The sequence below is a fragment of the Ramularia collo-cygni genome, assembly GCF_900074925.1.
Source record: "Ramularia collo-cygni strain URUG2 genome assembly, contig: RCC_scaffold01, whole genome shotgun sequence".
Classification (NCBI taxonomy): domain Eukaryota; kingdom Fungi; phylum Ascomycota; class Dothideomycetes; order Mycosphaerellales; family Mycosphaerellaceae; genus Ramularia; species Ramularia collo-cygni.
In genome coordinates this window covers 40320-55797 of record NW_019716255.1, presented here as the reverse complement: position 1 = coordinate 55797, position 15478 = coordinate 40320, and the positions used below count along the sequence as shown (strand labels likewise).

Sequence of the window (15478 nt, the reverse complement as noted above, 5' to 3'; positions counted from 1 at the left end):
CTGGGCGCTTCGCGAGGGCGATTCATCAATCCCACCACAATGGCACATGGCATTGTTCTGAGACAGCTGTCGACCCGAGGGTGTGGACGCGACGACGCCCGACTGCGGATACCCGCAATGTTGTGCGATTTAGGCGAGCTCGTCTTCTCGTGAGTCTTCTCGGCTGGAAATGGCAGGCTTCTTGTAGCAGGTGCAGGTGCAGCGCGGCAAGCGGACTGGCTGGTACCGCTATGTTACTGTCTCACCGCACACACTTGGACGTTAATGCAGCCTACAAAGGTCGTCACTCACTTGTTCTTGCGGGCCCTTGCGCAGCGATGGACGCCGAGGCGGATGCACCAATGCCGTCGTTTCGCCACGCATTCATCACACATCGCTACTCAACCATCACAAGCTGGCCGTGCTGTGGGCCAAGGGGCGGATGAAATGACAGGCCTGTACAGCAGCTCAGCTCTGAACATGCATGACCTTACCACCCGCGACGGGGGGCACGGAGCAGAAGTAAAAGCTTAAGATGAGAGTATGTGGTTGGATGTGTTCATACAAAGACGCTTGTCGCCTTTGGTTTCGGCAGCTTCGAGCCATGCTGCCGTGCCGGGCTACCCTAGCAAAGGACACAGCCCGTCGGCCTTGGATCCACAGCAGCTCACTGGTGGTTGTCAYGATCCTAGCAGGGCTGATCATCCAAGACACACCGACCTGCATGGTTTTCCAAAAGACTTGCATCGAACGGGCCTCCACGCCAGCGAGCGCCAGCGTCATCATGTTCGACGGACTCTGCAGTCATTGGCAAGGCATTGGGAGCACAAATTGTGCAGCTTTGCGAGCATAGAGCGTGTACCCGAWAGCTAGCCATGTGCAAATCGCATTGGTCAACTGTGCAACGGACGGTCTGCATTATTCAACTCAAGCATGCAGCCCCGGCACTGGTCAACTTACAGTACGTCTGCTAGCTGACAGATTATAGTACAMACACCCAAGACAGGGTGCTGATTTCGCGACCTTGCTCTGCATCCTCTCCAGTCTTCAGGCATCGGAGCGAAATCCTCCAAATGCCTCGTCTGCCCTCTGACCATTCAGTGTATATTGCCGGACTCCTTGAATCCTCAACTACAACGAAGTACACCACAGTGCATTGAATTGGATCGCTAGCTCCCACCTACAGGGCTGGTACATGAAGGACTTTCACTCCGGTGTATTCGGTGGATTGATATTCGCACCGAGATAAGCGGCTGCTCCTGCACGCTTCCTGACTCAAGAACAGCTCCCCAGTCCTAGGATCAATTCGATCGTTGGACTCGACGATCTTGTTGCTCATCTTAATCATCGTTCGGGGATATGCAGCGTGACGCAGAGTCCAGACAAAGGCCGCTGGGATCCTCGCACCGAGCCAATGTCTCCATCGAAGACCTCTGAATCTGCTGCTTGTGGTGCCCCATGGCATGGTATGTCGTTGCAATCGTTTCCGTCAACTGTACCCTAGCTGCGAATTGGCGCTACAGGCCTGCATCGTGTCTTCGGTAGGTTTCTAGCGGCCCCGCGGCACCGTCGCCTACCCTTGGCCTGGGCCAGTCTAGTCCGAACAGGCAAGGGTAGTTGGGAAAGGACTTTCACGTACCTTCACCAGGGGAGAGTGGTTCAACATACGAAGGGGAGCGTTCTGGCAACGACGGCTTCATCCTGCGAGGTATGGGGAATTGCATGGCAATCCCAAAGGCGCCACACAGCATCCCGCCAACAGCGTACCGAAAGCCAGAGGCGTTTGGCGTTCGAAGTGCGTCCAGTGCCGATGCAGGCGGCATGTCTCCTGTGGAGTAGTGCTCCAGCCCACTTTAAATTATGTGTGCACCCGCAGGCCGGCAGCCTCACATGGCCAAATGGAGATGGATTTGCTGAGGCATGGCGTTGACGGGTTCCAGCACACCCAGTCCCAGCAGAACAACGACCCCGCTGAGCCTGACCGTGTTAGTTATAGTCGCGAACGCGTGAAAGTTGCGAGCTGCTGCTGCCGCCCAAGTCTCTGCAGAGCTCTCTGTTTGGACTTCTTTTTTTGCATAGTCTGCCCACGAGTGGATTTTCTTCCCCCTCCTCCATCCCCATCCTTTGGGCTTTTGTGCATACCACGACATCCTGTGTCAGGCGTCTGCGCCGTCTCTCAACCTACCAATTCGTTGGTCGTGACCCTGCTCAAAGCACTTGAGTCTTGGCCCGTCCGTTGGTGAGACTGGACTACCAAGCAAGCGCACTGATCTGGAACCCACCCCCTCTGCTGCCACGTGCTGTTCGGCGCCTCTGCCCAGTACCCTTCCACGCGAGTGCGATTCTTTACGAAGGCCACTACCACCTCATCCTCATTCTCCACAAAGGGCGAGGTCGCTCAAAGCAGGACGGATTTTCTGCCCGCATATCTAGCTGTTGCTCCGCCTTTTGCAGGAGTAGACCACCTCCGCACGCCGCACGCAACGCCACGCCACGCCATCACACGTCCACGCACTCACGCACACCACACTCGCCCAGCTTCACCACCTCCTCAATCGTCATCAGATCAGGAGCTGGATTTGATTGACTAGTCCTGTCACCAGGCATCCTGCCTCGCCATCAACCTGCGACGTGCAAATTTCCAACACCTCCTGCCCTAGCTTCCTCTAAAAGCTTCCCGGCCCCAGTCCACCCGGAGATCGTTGTTGCTCACTCGCTCCTCCGCTGCAACAAGTTCGGTCTTTCTGCGCCCGCCCGCCGGACCGTACCACGGCATCTTCTCGCTCAACTTGACATTCACGCTCGGGGTCCACGACCTCTCACGACACACGCCTGCACCTACACCCACGACTTCGGCGTTGTGCAACTTTGCCCCCGGAGCGCCATTGGACCGCGCATCGCCACGCTGCCACCCCGCGATACACAGCAGCGCGACGGCTGGCTTTTGTCTGTACTCGGCGCCGTACGCTGCTTCCAGGATCAGGATCAGCGTTCGCTGCAAGCACCGTGTGCTACCAGGCTTCAGCTAGCTAACTGTTGCGTCTCTTCCAAGTGGAGTCTTGATTATTCTCCGCTGCTCCACATTCCACATTCCGGACAAGCAGATTAGCCGCCACCATGTCTCACGGCAAGATGACGCTATACAAGCTGGTGGTGCTGGGTGACGGCGGTGTGGGCAAGACAGCCTTGACTATTCAGGTATGCCATCCCCCCTCTACAGCAACATCGCACATGACCGCTGACCTTTGCACCAGCTATGTCTGAACCACTTCGTCGAAACATACGATCCGACCATTGAGGATTCCTACCGCAAGCAAGTACAGATTGATGGTCAGTCATGTATGCTCGAGGTCCTCGACACCGCCGGCCAGGAGGAATACACTGCACTCCGCGATCAGTGGATAAGAGATGGCGAGGGCTTCATACTGGTGTACAGCATATCATCACGCTCCTCGTTCACACGGATACAAAAGTTTCACCACCAGATTCAGCGGGTGAAGGAGTCATCGGTGGCAGGCTCGCCAACATACCCCGGCTCTCCCCTTTCACAAACAATGGGCAGCTCGGCTTTCGGGCCCGCGCCAATCATGCTCGTTGGCAACAAATGCGACAGAGTCACGGAGCGCGAAGTCTCGACGCAAGAAGGCAGTGCACTCGCCAAGCAGCTGGGCTGCGAGTTCGTTGAGGCATCCGCGAAGAATTGCGTCAATGTCGAAAAGGCCTTTTACGATGTCGTCCGCCAGCTCCGGAGACAGAGAGCCAGCGCACCCTCACGAAACAGTCACAAAAACTCAAACTCCGACACTCCACGAACCCCACGACCAAATGGCGGCGAGCACTACTCGGACCGCGAAAAGAAGAAGCGATACCGAAGATCTGACAAGGAAAGAGGCGGTAGCAAGTGCGTGATCTTGTGAGCACAAATGAGCCTTGACTTGAAGACCCTCGGGGTTGCGCTCCGCCGGCCTGTTGGCAATGCTCTCATTGCGCATCAACACCGCGACGGGCCATGTTCGAGGGACTGGAAGCTCGGGGACGCATAATCTCGAGCACGGTCCACTGGGAAAGAGGAATTATGCAGAGATGAATTCGAGGACGACAGGCATTGGCTCCATTTCCCACAGGAGCAGACTCCACTCACTGGACCACAGGCAGGACAGTGCCCTCTGCTTTCACCCACAGACCAAGCATGCGGCCCAACGATCCGCGCGTGGCACTTGACCCGCCTCGGTTTCCCCGGTACTGGCGTGGTGCTTCACTCAACCAACTACCAACACTACTGGCGAGAGAAAGCGGAACCGACAGATGTGCTGTGCCGCGCTCGCTTCCACCTTCAAGGTTGATAATGCTGGTAACCTCGTGTCATCAAGTGGAGGGGGCGCGGCAGTCTAGCGTGACGAGTGGATCTCACAAAACATGTGCAATATCGTTGTTGCTGCTACTGGCTGGCTAAGGAAAGATTATGTTGAAACTCCCATGATGTGGCACAGGATCATGAGTGAGGAGGAGAAGACTTTTGACCCAGAACTGCAAGACCATGAGATAGATTTATCGTTATGAAAAAAGGAGGCGCCCATTTCACAAGGTCTTTCAACTTTGGTTAGTAGTTGTGCTGGGGAGTTTGATGATGATCTTTACAAGGTCTCGGTGCATTGATTGCATTATAGCAACTGCCCTTTGCAGTGACATATTTCCGATTTGAAGGTCTGTGAGCTTGGTGGGCCTGGTCATTTCGGAAGTTTTCTGATTTAGCTCGCATCGCCCCATCTGGTCGGCGGGCGGCGGCGAGATACCGGTCAGGGGGAGGTGGAAGATAAGAGACGTGCCAAGGTGGCGCAGCGACAGGCATTTGGAGTGCACGAGCAAGCACATCGATCTCCACGGCTATCGTCAGTTGCCGTTCGCCGGCAGCCTCGTGGCATTCATGGGTTCTTGAGACGCTCAATCCATTTTTTTGATTGATTAAAATCCTTGGTCATGCTGTCTATCGTACAGACCTCGTACTCTCTGTGACCATGCCCTTTCAAGCTCATGCTGATGCCTCCTCGTTTGTCTTTTTCGTTTTGGCCATTCGCTTGCTCTGCCGCATGGCAGCCTTGTCCTTTTTGGCCTTTCGCCAAGAAATACCGTATCGCATGCTGGCTACGGGTCCGATGGTGGATAGGAGCAGGAAGGCGGAGAAAATGGTGTACGCCCAGCTGTTCAAGGATGTCAGCTTCTCGTGGGAAGTCTACCTTAATCTTGCCATGTAACTAGACTTACCCCGTTCCGAGTGCATCGCTCATGGGTGTAATGGCCGCACTTGCTCCAGCACCCAGCAGACAGCGAACCAGATTGTTCGCCGCAGTGGCTGTAGCTGGTTGACTTGGGTAGATGTCTATCATGAACACCGTCAGGACTTGGGAGCCTGCTATCAGGCCGTAGCCTAGGATGAAGAGCATGATGATTGGCCCAGCGAGGGATATCTTATGTGTCAACATCCATCCGTAGCCGATGCAAGACGCGGCCGAGAAGAAGAGCATGGGTATTGCCACTTGCATTCGAGCCTTTTCAATGGGAAAGTCGGAAAGGTCGACTTGTCGATTCTTGACCATGGGAAAGTTGAGGGCTTTTGCGTGGCGTCTGTAGTTCCAATCTACTAGCATCCCCGTTGTGAAGGCTGATATCAAACTTCCAGCGCCCAGGGGGATCTGTATGAATTAGCGATGGCTATCGACGTGGCAAAGATATCTGATACGCACAAACATGAGCGATACCTGGAGTTCGTTGAAGCCATATAGTGTGCTGAAGTTCTTCGAAGCGCCGGCGGAGACGGCATAGTATAAAACGTATGAGAATGCTGTGGCGATGAGAATCAAAGCTGTCTCGAAATCTGCCAGGACCACCAAAGTCGTCATGGGGTTTGGGAAGCTGATTCTGTAGTTTTGTCGTAGATCAGCGAGCTTCTGTTCATCTACTGGTATTCCCTTGGAAGCCCGTTTCTTGAACCGCCGTCGATCGCTGAGGTTCCAGCTTGTCCACGGAGGAGGTACGGAGCCATTGCCTACAATTTTGCGGCAAGTCTCTGGCAAGAAAAGCATCAATGGTATGCAAAATGAACCTGATAGAATCAGAAGGAACCAGAAGATCCTGCGAGGATGTCAGTAAGTCCAGCCTCAGCACTGCGAGATCGTGATCATACCAATGCCAGCCGAGAAATTGGCTGAGAAGTCCACCAAGTACTGGAGAGACGCTGGGTCCGAGGATGCTTGGAAGCGAAGCAAATGCAACATACTGACCACGCTCCGCAGAGACAATGCAATCCCCAACTACGCCATTCGCGAGCGCTATTGTTCCACTACTACCCGCAGACTGCAACATGCGCAGTACGAGGAGCGCGACATAGCTGTTCTGGAGCGAGAGTGCCAGGTTCGCTATGATGTAAATGGTAAAGCAGATGGCGTAAGCTGGCTTTCTGCCAGCTTTGTCACTGAAGCCTGCTATCATCATGGGTGCGAGACCTTGGACGATCTGCTGCTGGTCAGTTTTGGCGCTTTCGGTTGGGTTGAGTGTGTTTGGATCGCTCACCAGATACGTCGTGACTGTGATGTTGATCTCCGCAACGGAGACTCCCAGGTCTTTGGAAATCTGTGTCGTGGCTGGGTAGTAGATACTACCTGACATGGGACTGTGAAAAGTCAGTGACTTGGTTGACGACGCAAGGCTTCACCACTCACCTGAACCATGCTGCGAAAGATGCTGTCAGGATAATCGCCCTCTTCTGCCCGACTGTAAACACCGAAAAGTCTTCCTTTTCCACAGCGTCGTCGTACATGGTCGAGGGTTCATGCTGCTGGTCGGCTTTCGGGGAGGGTGTGGCTGCGAATGCAGCAGGTGAGGTGGGAATGTTTCCTGCTTCCAAGGCCTTCTCTGTCATAGATGCCATCCTCCACGGCCATCAGAGCTTAGGTGAAGTCTCAACTAAGAGTCTGCACTGCGTTTTCTTGGAGACGTGTGGAGTGGCAAAAGTCGCGTCTTCTTCACGGGCATGATGTAGACGTGCACGCGTATGCAAGACGTTGAAAGAAAACGTTCTATACCTACTAGTTAACTCCGAATGTTCCCTACCTTTCCGTGATCGCCTCGACGACATCGCTGGCGTGGTGCACGGTGTGAATATTGGGAGTGGGATGGAGGAGTTAAACCTGTTAAGACCACCAAACGCATCCGGTCTCGGCGGCAGCGAGTAGATGGTCGGGTGGGGGGCCTGCTCGGCGGCATGGACGTGACGAAAGCATCTCTCCTACCAGACTCCTCGGCAATATGACGGTCTCGTTGCTGAGACGGTGGAGCAATGGAGTGATGAAGTGTCGGAGATTCCGACGAGAACGCGTTTCGTGTTCTGGTCTGAAGCTTGTTTCTCTCAGGGTTAGGGTTTGGGTAGTGCCACAGACGCAGATGAGGACCAGATCGATATCCATACCTTTTGAATCTCGCTGGGTGATGTCTTCATGTATATCAGGTATATTATTGCACGGGAAATGCTGGGTTTGGTGCTTCTGTGAGCAGTGAWGTCGATTCTCCTGACTTTCATGCCTTGGAAATCGACTCACAACCTAGCAATACATAATCTTCACTGCACATTTCTAAGTTGCACCACATATATCAATTCAAACCCGACCAATTCGCCCAAAAGCAGTACAAACACACACCACAACGAGAGAGAAGCAACCTGTCACCATAACAATTGTATTGAATGATTGTCGATCTAATGGTTGCCCCATCTGCCTCATGACAGCTCAACCACACCATCATAGCTACGCCGACCACCAAACGAATGCAACAGTGATGGCGGGCTCAAACTCTGGTCCTCGTCATAGCCTCACGAGTCTCCTCGTCGAGAATTGGCTCATCATTCTTATGGATATCGCCGGGCCTTGGCTCCCGTATCACGTCAATTCCGATTCTCTCAGCACCCGCCATGAAGCCGTACTCCTCCAAGGTCACCCATATGTCCACCAAATCCCTCTCATACCGCAGATGAGGATGACGCTCCTCCGCCGGTCTCTCCACATACATKGTGCGAAACCCATTCTTCCTGGCGAATTTCAAATCGTCCAGATGAGCGGCGACCATCATGCACTCATCTGGACGCACACCTGCCGCTTCGGCAGCTCCCAGATAGACCTTTGAATTGGGCTTGTAGGTCTTGAACATCTGCGCAGAGTAGACGCCCGTGAAAGGAAGGCCGGCGTTCTGGACCAAGTCGTTCAACAGCGACAAATTACCGTTACTGAGGGTGAAGGTCCTGAATCTAGTGTTCAGCTGGCGGATACCATTGACGACATCCTTCCACGGAGTGAGACGGTGCCACTCCRAACACAGGTAGTACATGTCATCCTCAGTGAAGAGGGATGCATCAAAGGTCTCGTATACATCTTCAGAGAGTCCTACTCTACGTGTTGCGACTAGTCCGTACTCCGACAAGATCACACGAAGTGATTCCAAGTGATGATCGTCTATGGCCTTGAATGGAATGGTCGGGTCGAAAGCCACGGACTTTGTGAAGGACAGGTAGGAGTTTCGCCATGCTTGAGCTAGATCGCCCCATTCTTCGTACGTCTGGGAGGGGTCAGCTTAACACACGAATAATGTCTCAGACTGACGCACCATTTCGGAAGCCTTGGTGTAGATTTGCCCATCTATAGTGCTCCTGCGCTGTTTGAGGGAGCCCCATACTGCTCTGTACAAGGCATCTGTCATGGATGAGCGCCAGTCCACGCATGTTCCGAACACATCAAAGAAGAGGCATTTGACTCTCAAAAGTTCGGGTCTGGCGAGTGGATTGGTTTCCCTCCTCTTGTTCGGGTTTGGTGGAGGGGCCACCAAGGCAGTCCGTCTGGACATCTTGGTTCGCAATGTTCTGGTATTGATATGGAAAGAAGCAACTTTGTAATGTTGACGTTCAAGATGCTGATGTTGGGGAGAACACAACAGAGAGATGAAATGGAGAGACGTGTATGTAGGTAGGAAGTCGTACAGCAAAGGCAACGACAACGCCCTGTAACTACTTACTCTGTTCGGCTACCAGGACAGAATTGGAAGCCGTACCTCGGAGGAGCTGCATCAGCCCAGCAGGCAAGCACTGTGCAGATATGATTGATGAGAGATGATCCGTGAGTGAGAGAAGAAGTGCTCATTGTTCGAGCACATCGAGCAAGCAAGGCCCGAAATTGAAAATTACTGCAGCATCCACATATTGTACGCCGTCTGCAATAGCGGCAGTACAAATAAGAAGACGTTGTTCCATGAGACATTGACTCTCCGCAAGGCTGCTTCTTTTCGTGCTTGTAGCTACCTTGCCTATTGGCGAGCATTGCAGTCGTTCTTCTCAAGGAGAGCCGACACTTTCACCAGAAGAAGACCGTGCTCTCCGCCGGGCTCACCCGGAAGATCACAACAAGACGCGGTGGTACCTGCTCAAAACAGAGACGCGTCAGTTTGAAGGATCGTTGAAAACAGTCACAAGAGAAGACAAGACGGAGGAAGCAATGTGTGATGTGATGAACATTTGACTGTTGTGGTATCATTTGAGCTCAATTATCCTTTGAACTCCTCGAAGCCGGTATGCTACACTCCAAAAACAAGCCTTGCTGAGAGCAGCTGGCATAAAACACCTTCCCCATCGCGCCGCCCATCGCCAGCTATCTCTGAGCCGTGTCGTTGCTGATGGGATATCTGAGTCGTAAAAACATGCATCTGTGAACCGCCAAAAACCAATCGCTTAACCACCGAAACCGTAAAGGGTACGTCCTTGACGCTTGAGTGCGTAGACAACGTCGAGGGATGTGACAGTCTTGCGTTTGGCGTGCTCGGTGTAGGTGACGGCGTCGCGGATGACACCCTCAAGGAAGGTCTTCAGAACACCACGGGTCTCCTCGTAAATCACTGGATTGAATGTCAGAAGAAGCTCGATGGGAGTGACATGAGAAGGTACTCACTGGCTGAGATACGCTTGACACCACCACGACGCGCCAGACGGCGGATAGCGGGCTTTGTGATTCCCTGGATGTTGTCGCGCAAAATCTTGCGGTGACGCTTGGCACCGCCCTTGCCCAGACCCTTGCCACCCTTGCCACCTGTGATGGAGGTCAGTATGTTGATGAAGTGTGAAATGGATGAAGTGRTGACATACGGCCAGTCATGATGAAGTTGGTTGTTGGAGGTTGTTTGTTTGGAGTGGTGTGGAAGTGATGGGAGCTTGTTGATGATGTTGAAAGCTGATGGAGTGGATGAGGAGTTAGTTTGGTGGGGGAAACGTTTGCTTTTGTAGTTCGGGGCTCGCGAGTGCAGGCAGCAGATCAAAGTCGCGACGCGCCAAAAATCACAGCAGTCGCGCTAGACTTGGCCAAAACAAGCAGGGACCACGCACGCGGACCTTCCCGGTTTGCTCTCATTGGTCCGCCATTGCTTGATCTTGACGTTCTGTTTCCTGAACGTGAGTTGATGCTGTGATTGCCAGCCGCGCCCGCTTTCTTCAAATACTCACTGTTCCCTCGCTCTTCTTCCCCATCACATCCGCCAACCACATCCATCCATCAACACCACCACTCAGCAACACAACTCCACACCTTTCATCACACTTCATCAACCACTGCAATGGCTCGTACCAAGCAGACTGCCCGTAAGTACTCACCGTCGCCGCCGCGCACCGCTCCGGTCGCAATATGGTCTTCGTCGCCGTCGCGTCGCCACTTGGCTTCACGACTGCGACTTGATCATCACATGACATCACACACCACACTTCATCACGTTGAACATCTTCTGACATACCATCACAGGCAAGTCCACTGGTGGCAAGGCCCCACGTAAGCAGCTCGCCTCCAAGGCCGCTCGCAAGTCCGCACCATCTACCGGTGGTGTCAAGAAGCCTCACCGCTACAAGCCTGGTAAGCATTTGGCGACGCGTCTTTGTTCACTTCAACAATCACTAACCATCCCACCCAGGTACCGTCGCTCTCCGTGAGATTCGTCGCTACCAGAAGTCGACTGAGCTCCTCATCCGCAAGCTTCCGTTCCAGCGTCTGGTTCGTGAGATTGCTCAGGACTTCAAGTCCGACCTCCGCTTCCAGAGCTCTGCCATCGGTGCTCTCCAGGAGTCCGTTGAGGCATACCTCGTCTCCCTCTTCGAGGACACCAACTTGTGYGCCATCCACGCCAAGCGTGTCACCATCCAGAGCAAGGACATCCAGCTTGCCCGCCGTCTCCGTGGCGAGCGCTCTTAGATGGCTCGACTTTTCTCTCTATCTCTCATCACACGACTTCATGAGTGATCACCTCGACCTCACCCAGCACAGAACACTGGTATGATGGGCGGTGGCGGCTTGGGTCAATATTTGTTACGGCGTTTCAGAGGGCTTTCCGAGTGACGGAAATGGGGTGTTTTTGGCTTGAGATATCACAGTGCATTCACGGCTGAATAGCACAGAGCGGCATGCAATGTATCATAATGAAAATGAAACATGCACAAGGAGAAGTCCTTTGATCAAATCTTCACAAACTGTTCATCTTTCCTGGTCGTCTCAAGTGGTTGTTGAGTCGCCACCCGGGCGCAATTCACGCGTGTTTTCTACGCGTCGCCAGCATTCACAACATCAACAAAGAGCTCCGTCAGTCATGCGATGACTATCTTCTGCTCATGCTCATGATGTTTATTGTGAAACGTCACACGAGCATTCCGGGCTCGTCGCTGAGCATTCTCCAAGACTTGATCGATCAGATAATCTCTTCGTAATGAATCTTGCCGTTGACAAAGAATACAGAAGAACCTTCTCCATTTTGCTGTTGGAAAGCGCTTCTGTCTGCAATCCCKAGTATGATTATGATATTCTGGCTGGATAAAAGGACTCACCTTTGCACGGATGATCAATCAGGTACCATGGTGCCTTGCCAGGCTTGCCTTACCTTAGTTCACGACATATCGCGAATCGCCAATTCTAACCGCGGGCCGACGTCGCAGACGGAGACAACGTCAAATATCGAAACATTGAAATGTTCGTCCCAACACAACGACACCCTCTCCCACCCATGCCTTTCCTCCTACCAAGAAGATGACATTTGTAATTTTCGCTGGGCGGACACTGCGCCGCCTTCACCAGACCGTCCAGCGAAACATATCCCGACGCCATGAATCCACCTCCTCTTCCTCCAAGTCCTCTGGGAAGCAGCAGCAGCAGCAGAGCAAGCCATCGGGCTCCAGCGAACCCAAACCTTTCTCAGGGACCTACTCCGCCTGGATGGACCCGATCAAAATCCCCTTTCGCGCCTACTCCAACATGCAGAGTCGCTCGCCCTACCTCACGCAATTTGAAACCTCGCTGGTTATCTACTTCCTCGGCGACCTCTCCGCTCAAACCGTGCAAACCTCCCTCTTCTCCACGGGACAATACGAACCGATTCGTGGAATCCGCGCCATGATCATCGGAGGCATTAGCAGTATTCCTTCATACACCTGGTTTTTATGGCTGGGGAGACATTTCAATTACCCCTCGCATTTGAAGAGTTTGGGAGTGAAGATTTTTGTGAATCAAATGTGTTTTACACCCGTGTTTAATACGTATTTCTTTGGGATGCAGACACTGCTGGCTGGAGGGTCGGTTCGGGAGGCTTGGGAGAGGTGTAAGAGGACGGTTCCGAGGAGTTTTGTGAATAGTTGGAAGGTTTGGCCTGTGATTACGGCGTTTTCTTTCACGTTTATTGCGCCGCATAGTCGAAGTGCCTTCGCGGGAATGTTCGCAGTTATCTGGCAGACGTATTTGTCGTGGTTGAATCGGGCTGCTGAAGAGGCTGCGGAGAGGGAGAAGGGATTCAAGGGTGTGCAGGCGGATTCGAGATTCGAGAGGGAGGCGAAGGAGGTAGTAAAGATGGAGGCTAAGAAGGTTGCAAAGGTGGTCAAGGGAAAGCAATAGAGACTCGGGATGCTACCTCAGGTATCATTAGAAGCCCTGTACACGGCAGAGAGTGGAAGAGTCTTTTCTGCACGTTGGATAGAGATAGAAATTACAGCAGACCAATCTGCATTTTCAACATTAAGAGAGCACTATATCTCATACAATAGCTAGGCTGGGTAACAACGAAGAAGACGCGCTAAATCGAAGCGCGTCGCCACTTTCACGCCCGCTGCCTGGAGCTTTATTCTTCACCTCTTGATTTACAATTCCACCCTAGTCATGGCAGAATGGCCTCACTCCCCTCGACTCTCGCGCCGGAAGAATCGATGATCCATGACGACAGCGACGAATACGGCAGCGAGATCGACGTACTGGCCGCCACCGAAAGCGACTATGGATCCGACTGGGACTCGGCGATTGTGGAACATTTGACCAAGACCGAATACTCACCTGTGCCGGAGATTGTCGTTTTGGAGAATGAATTAATTGCAGACGAGCCGGAAGCGCAAACCCATTCGCTGCGTCTGGCGCGCCTGCCGGGTGATCAACATGATGGGGATGAGCATGAGGCGAATGTGCTGGAGAGTGGCCGGCGGGCGCAACGTCTGTCTTCGGTGGAAGTCGAGTATGATGAGAGGAATAGAGTCTCCTTTACGTGTGAGTTGGTTGAGCCTCTCAAACAATCCTCTCAATCAATCCTCTTGAGCTGACGCGCTGACTCCAGCAATCTGTAGCTCCTGGACCCGACGCTGAAGGAGACGCAGCATCGGACAAGTCTCCAGCTTCCCCATGGCGATTACCCGACAAGGAAGACACGAGATCCCCGATTGAGCGATTCCGCAGGACGAAGAGGAAGAAGAACATGACGGTCACGGATGTGGTGGGACCGGGGTATTGTGAGGTCAAGTTTTGGTATAATCTTACCAACTATGGAAAGACGCCGACTACCAAGGCTATGAAGCAAGGCACGAAGATTCACAAGCAAAAGGAGATGGAGGTGCATACAGAGGTGCCTGTCGCGATTGCTACAAACGAGGACAAGTTTGGGTTGAGGTTGTGGAATGTCATTCAAGGATTGAGGACGTTACGAGCCACGGGTTTGACGAGGGAATTGGAGGTCATGGGTTTGGTCGAGGGCGAAGTCATGATTGGTATCATTGATGAAGTGACGGAGACTTGTCCGGACGAGGAATTGGAGCAGAGCATTCTTGAGAAGCTCGAGACGGCGAAAGCTGGTAAGAAGGACAAGAAGGATGCTGACCAGCGCTCTATCACGGATTTCCTCCCACCACCATCCTCGGCCGTTAGCATCACCTCGACCTATGGAAAACCACGCATGCTCTACCTCACGGATATCAAGACCCGTAACACGCCCAATCTCCCACGACCCGCTCAAATGAAGCAAACACAGATGCAACTCATGATGTACCGCCGCCTGCTTCTAGACCTCGCAGCCAATACCGTCGACCCGGAGATAATCTTCGAACGCTACCATGTCGATCCCAACAAACCCTTTAGCGACACTTTCATCGCTTCAATGGGGAGTATAGATTTCTCTTCCCAACCTTCCTCCACCAACCGTTCCGACGAAGCCAATGATGCGAACGACGAATTCTTCACGCCGGAGAATAGTCAGCAGCAACAACAGGATCCCCTCGAAGAAGTTCTCGCCCACACGACCCTATCTTCCTTATGGGCGCACATGATAGCGGAATTCGCACGAACCATTTCCGTCAACATCTCCTCTTCCAACATCTCGGATCTATTAACCGCGGAATACCGCAAAAGTGACACGGGAAGAGTGCTTGGGACGAGGAGTTTCGGGTATGATGGGAAGGAATTGGAAATTTACGTCAAGGATGTCATGAAGTGGTGGAGAGGGGAGAGGAAGCCTCGAGGGGTGGAAATTGAGGATGCGGTCAAGTGTCGGTGGTGTGAATTTTCCGAGGGGTGTGAGTGGAGGAAGGGTAAGGTGTTGGAGGTTTTGGAGAAGGGGCGGTTGAAGGGGGAGGAGAGGTTGAGGAGTCGGGTTTGATGGTGATTGTGGTTGTGGTTGTGATTGATTGAATGAATGAGTTATGATTGATCATTGTAGTTCCTTTTTCCATTTCTTTTCTTCTGTTCGTGGGATATGCACGCCGCAAGTGCTTCCTGGGACACAATCTTCTTGCCCTTCCATTTCCTTCTACTCTCTCTCACACACACTCTCTCTCATCAGGTCTCTCCCTTGTAATGAATGTCAATAGCGACATGATTTCGTAGGTAGTAGGATGGATGTATGATTTTAGGGGTGCGAATTGCTTGCTTTTATAGGAGAAGACAGCATAGAATACCTAGCACAGCATGGCACGGCATAGTCGAATTCCAATATATGTATCGAATCGGGAATGGAGAATGACAAACAGCATCTCCTCGACCTGGGTAAAGGCCTTTCGACTCCGACGCTGTTCCTAGAGAGATTCGGGTAGGTAGTATAGATTTACTAGGTATTATTTCATGGATGTCGTCGTCGTCGTCGTCGTCGTCGTTGTAGTAGTTGTTATGGCTGGTAGGTGGGAACGATATCACTA

At 52.8% G+C, this 15478-nt stretch overlaps 7 protein-coding genes; 4 read left to right on the top strand and 3 right to left on the bottom strand.

Moving 5' to 3' along the window:
• Positions 1-3096: 3096 nt before the first annotated feature.
• On the top strand, positions 3097-3896 carry RCC_00018 (probable RAS-2 protein; the record flags this gene model as incomplete). XM_023765173.1 has 2 exons in its annotated part: positions 3097-3177; positions 3234-3896. 2 exons carry the CDS (start codon positions 3097-3099, stop codon positions 3894-3896), a joined length of 744 nt encoding a protein of 247 aa, XP_023620941.1.
• A 1112-nt stretch (positions 3897-5008) lies between these two features.
• On the bottom strand, positions 5009-6904 carry RCC_00017 (related to MFS multidrug transporter; the record flags this gene model as incomplete). XM_023765172.1 has 6 exons in its annotated part: positions 5009-5177; positions 5242-5669; positions 5721-6108; positions 6161-6489; positions 6547-6646; positions 6696-6904. The coding sequence occupies 6 exons, from the start codon at positions 6902-6904 to the stop codon at positions 5009-5011; spliced, it is 1623 nt and encodes a 540-aa protein (XP_023620940.1).
• A 911-nt stretch (positions 6905-7815) lies between these two features.
• RCC_00016 (related to haloacid dehalogenase, type II) lies at positions 7816-8865 on the bottom strand (the record flags this gene model as incomplete). XM_023765171.1 has 2 exons in its annotated part: positions 7816-8580; positions 8629-8865. 2 exons carry the CDS (start codon positions 8863-8865, stop codon positions 7816-7818), a joined length of 1002 nt encoding a protein of 333 aa, XP_023620939.1.
• An 877-nt stretch (positions 8866-9742) lies between these two features.
• RCC_00015 (Histone H4) lies at positions 9743-10163 on the bottom strand (the record flags this gene model as incomplete). XM_023765170.1 has 3 exons in its annotated part: positions 9743-9906; positions 9960-10097; positions 10154-10163. 3 exons carry the CDS (start codon positions 10161-10163, stop codon positions 9743-9745), a joined length of 312 nt encoding a protein of 103 aa, XP_023620938.1.
• A 454-nt stretch (positions 10164-10617) lies between these two features.
• Positions 10618-11243, top strand: RCC_00014 (Histone H3; the record flags this gene model as incomplete). XM_023765169.1 has 3 exons in its annotated part: positions 10618-10642; positions 10800-10907; positions 10966-11243. The coding sequence occupies 3 exons, from the start codon at positions 10618-10620 to the stop codon at positions 11241-11243; spliced, it is 411 nt and encodes a 136-aa protein (XP_023620937.1).
• Positions 11244-12068: 825 nt separating this feature from the next.
• Positions 12069-12926, top strand: RCC_00013 (related to glomerulosclerosis protein Mpv17; the record flags this gene model as incomplete). The annotated part of the gene is made up of 1 exon (XM_023765168.1): positions 12069-12926. One exon carries the CDS (start codon positions 12069-12071, stop codon positions 12924-12926), a length of 858 nt encoding a protein of 285 aa, XP_023620936.1.
• A 269-nt stretch (positions 12927-13195) lies between these two features.
• Positions 13196-14943, top strand: RCC_00012 (uncharacterized protein; the record flags this gene model as incomplete). XM_023765167.1 has 2 exons in its annotated part: positions 13196-13565; positions 13643-14943. 2 exons carry the CDS (start codon positions 13196-13198, stop codon positions 14941-14943), a joined length of 1671 nt encoding a protein of 556 aa, XP_023620935.1.
• Positions 14944-15478: the final 535 nt, after the last annotated feature.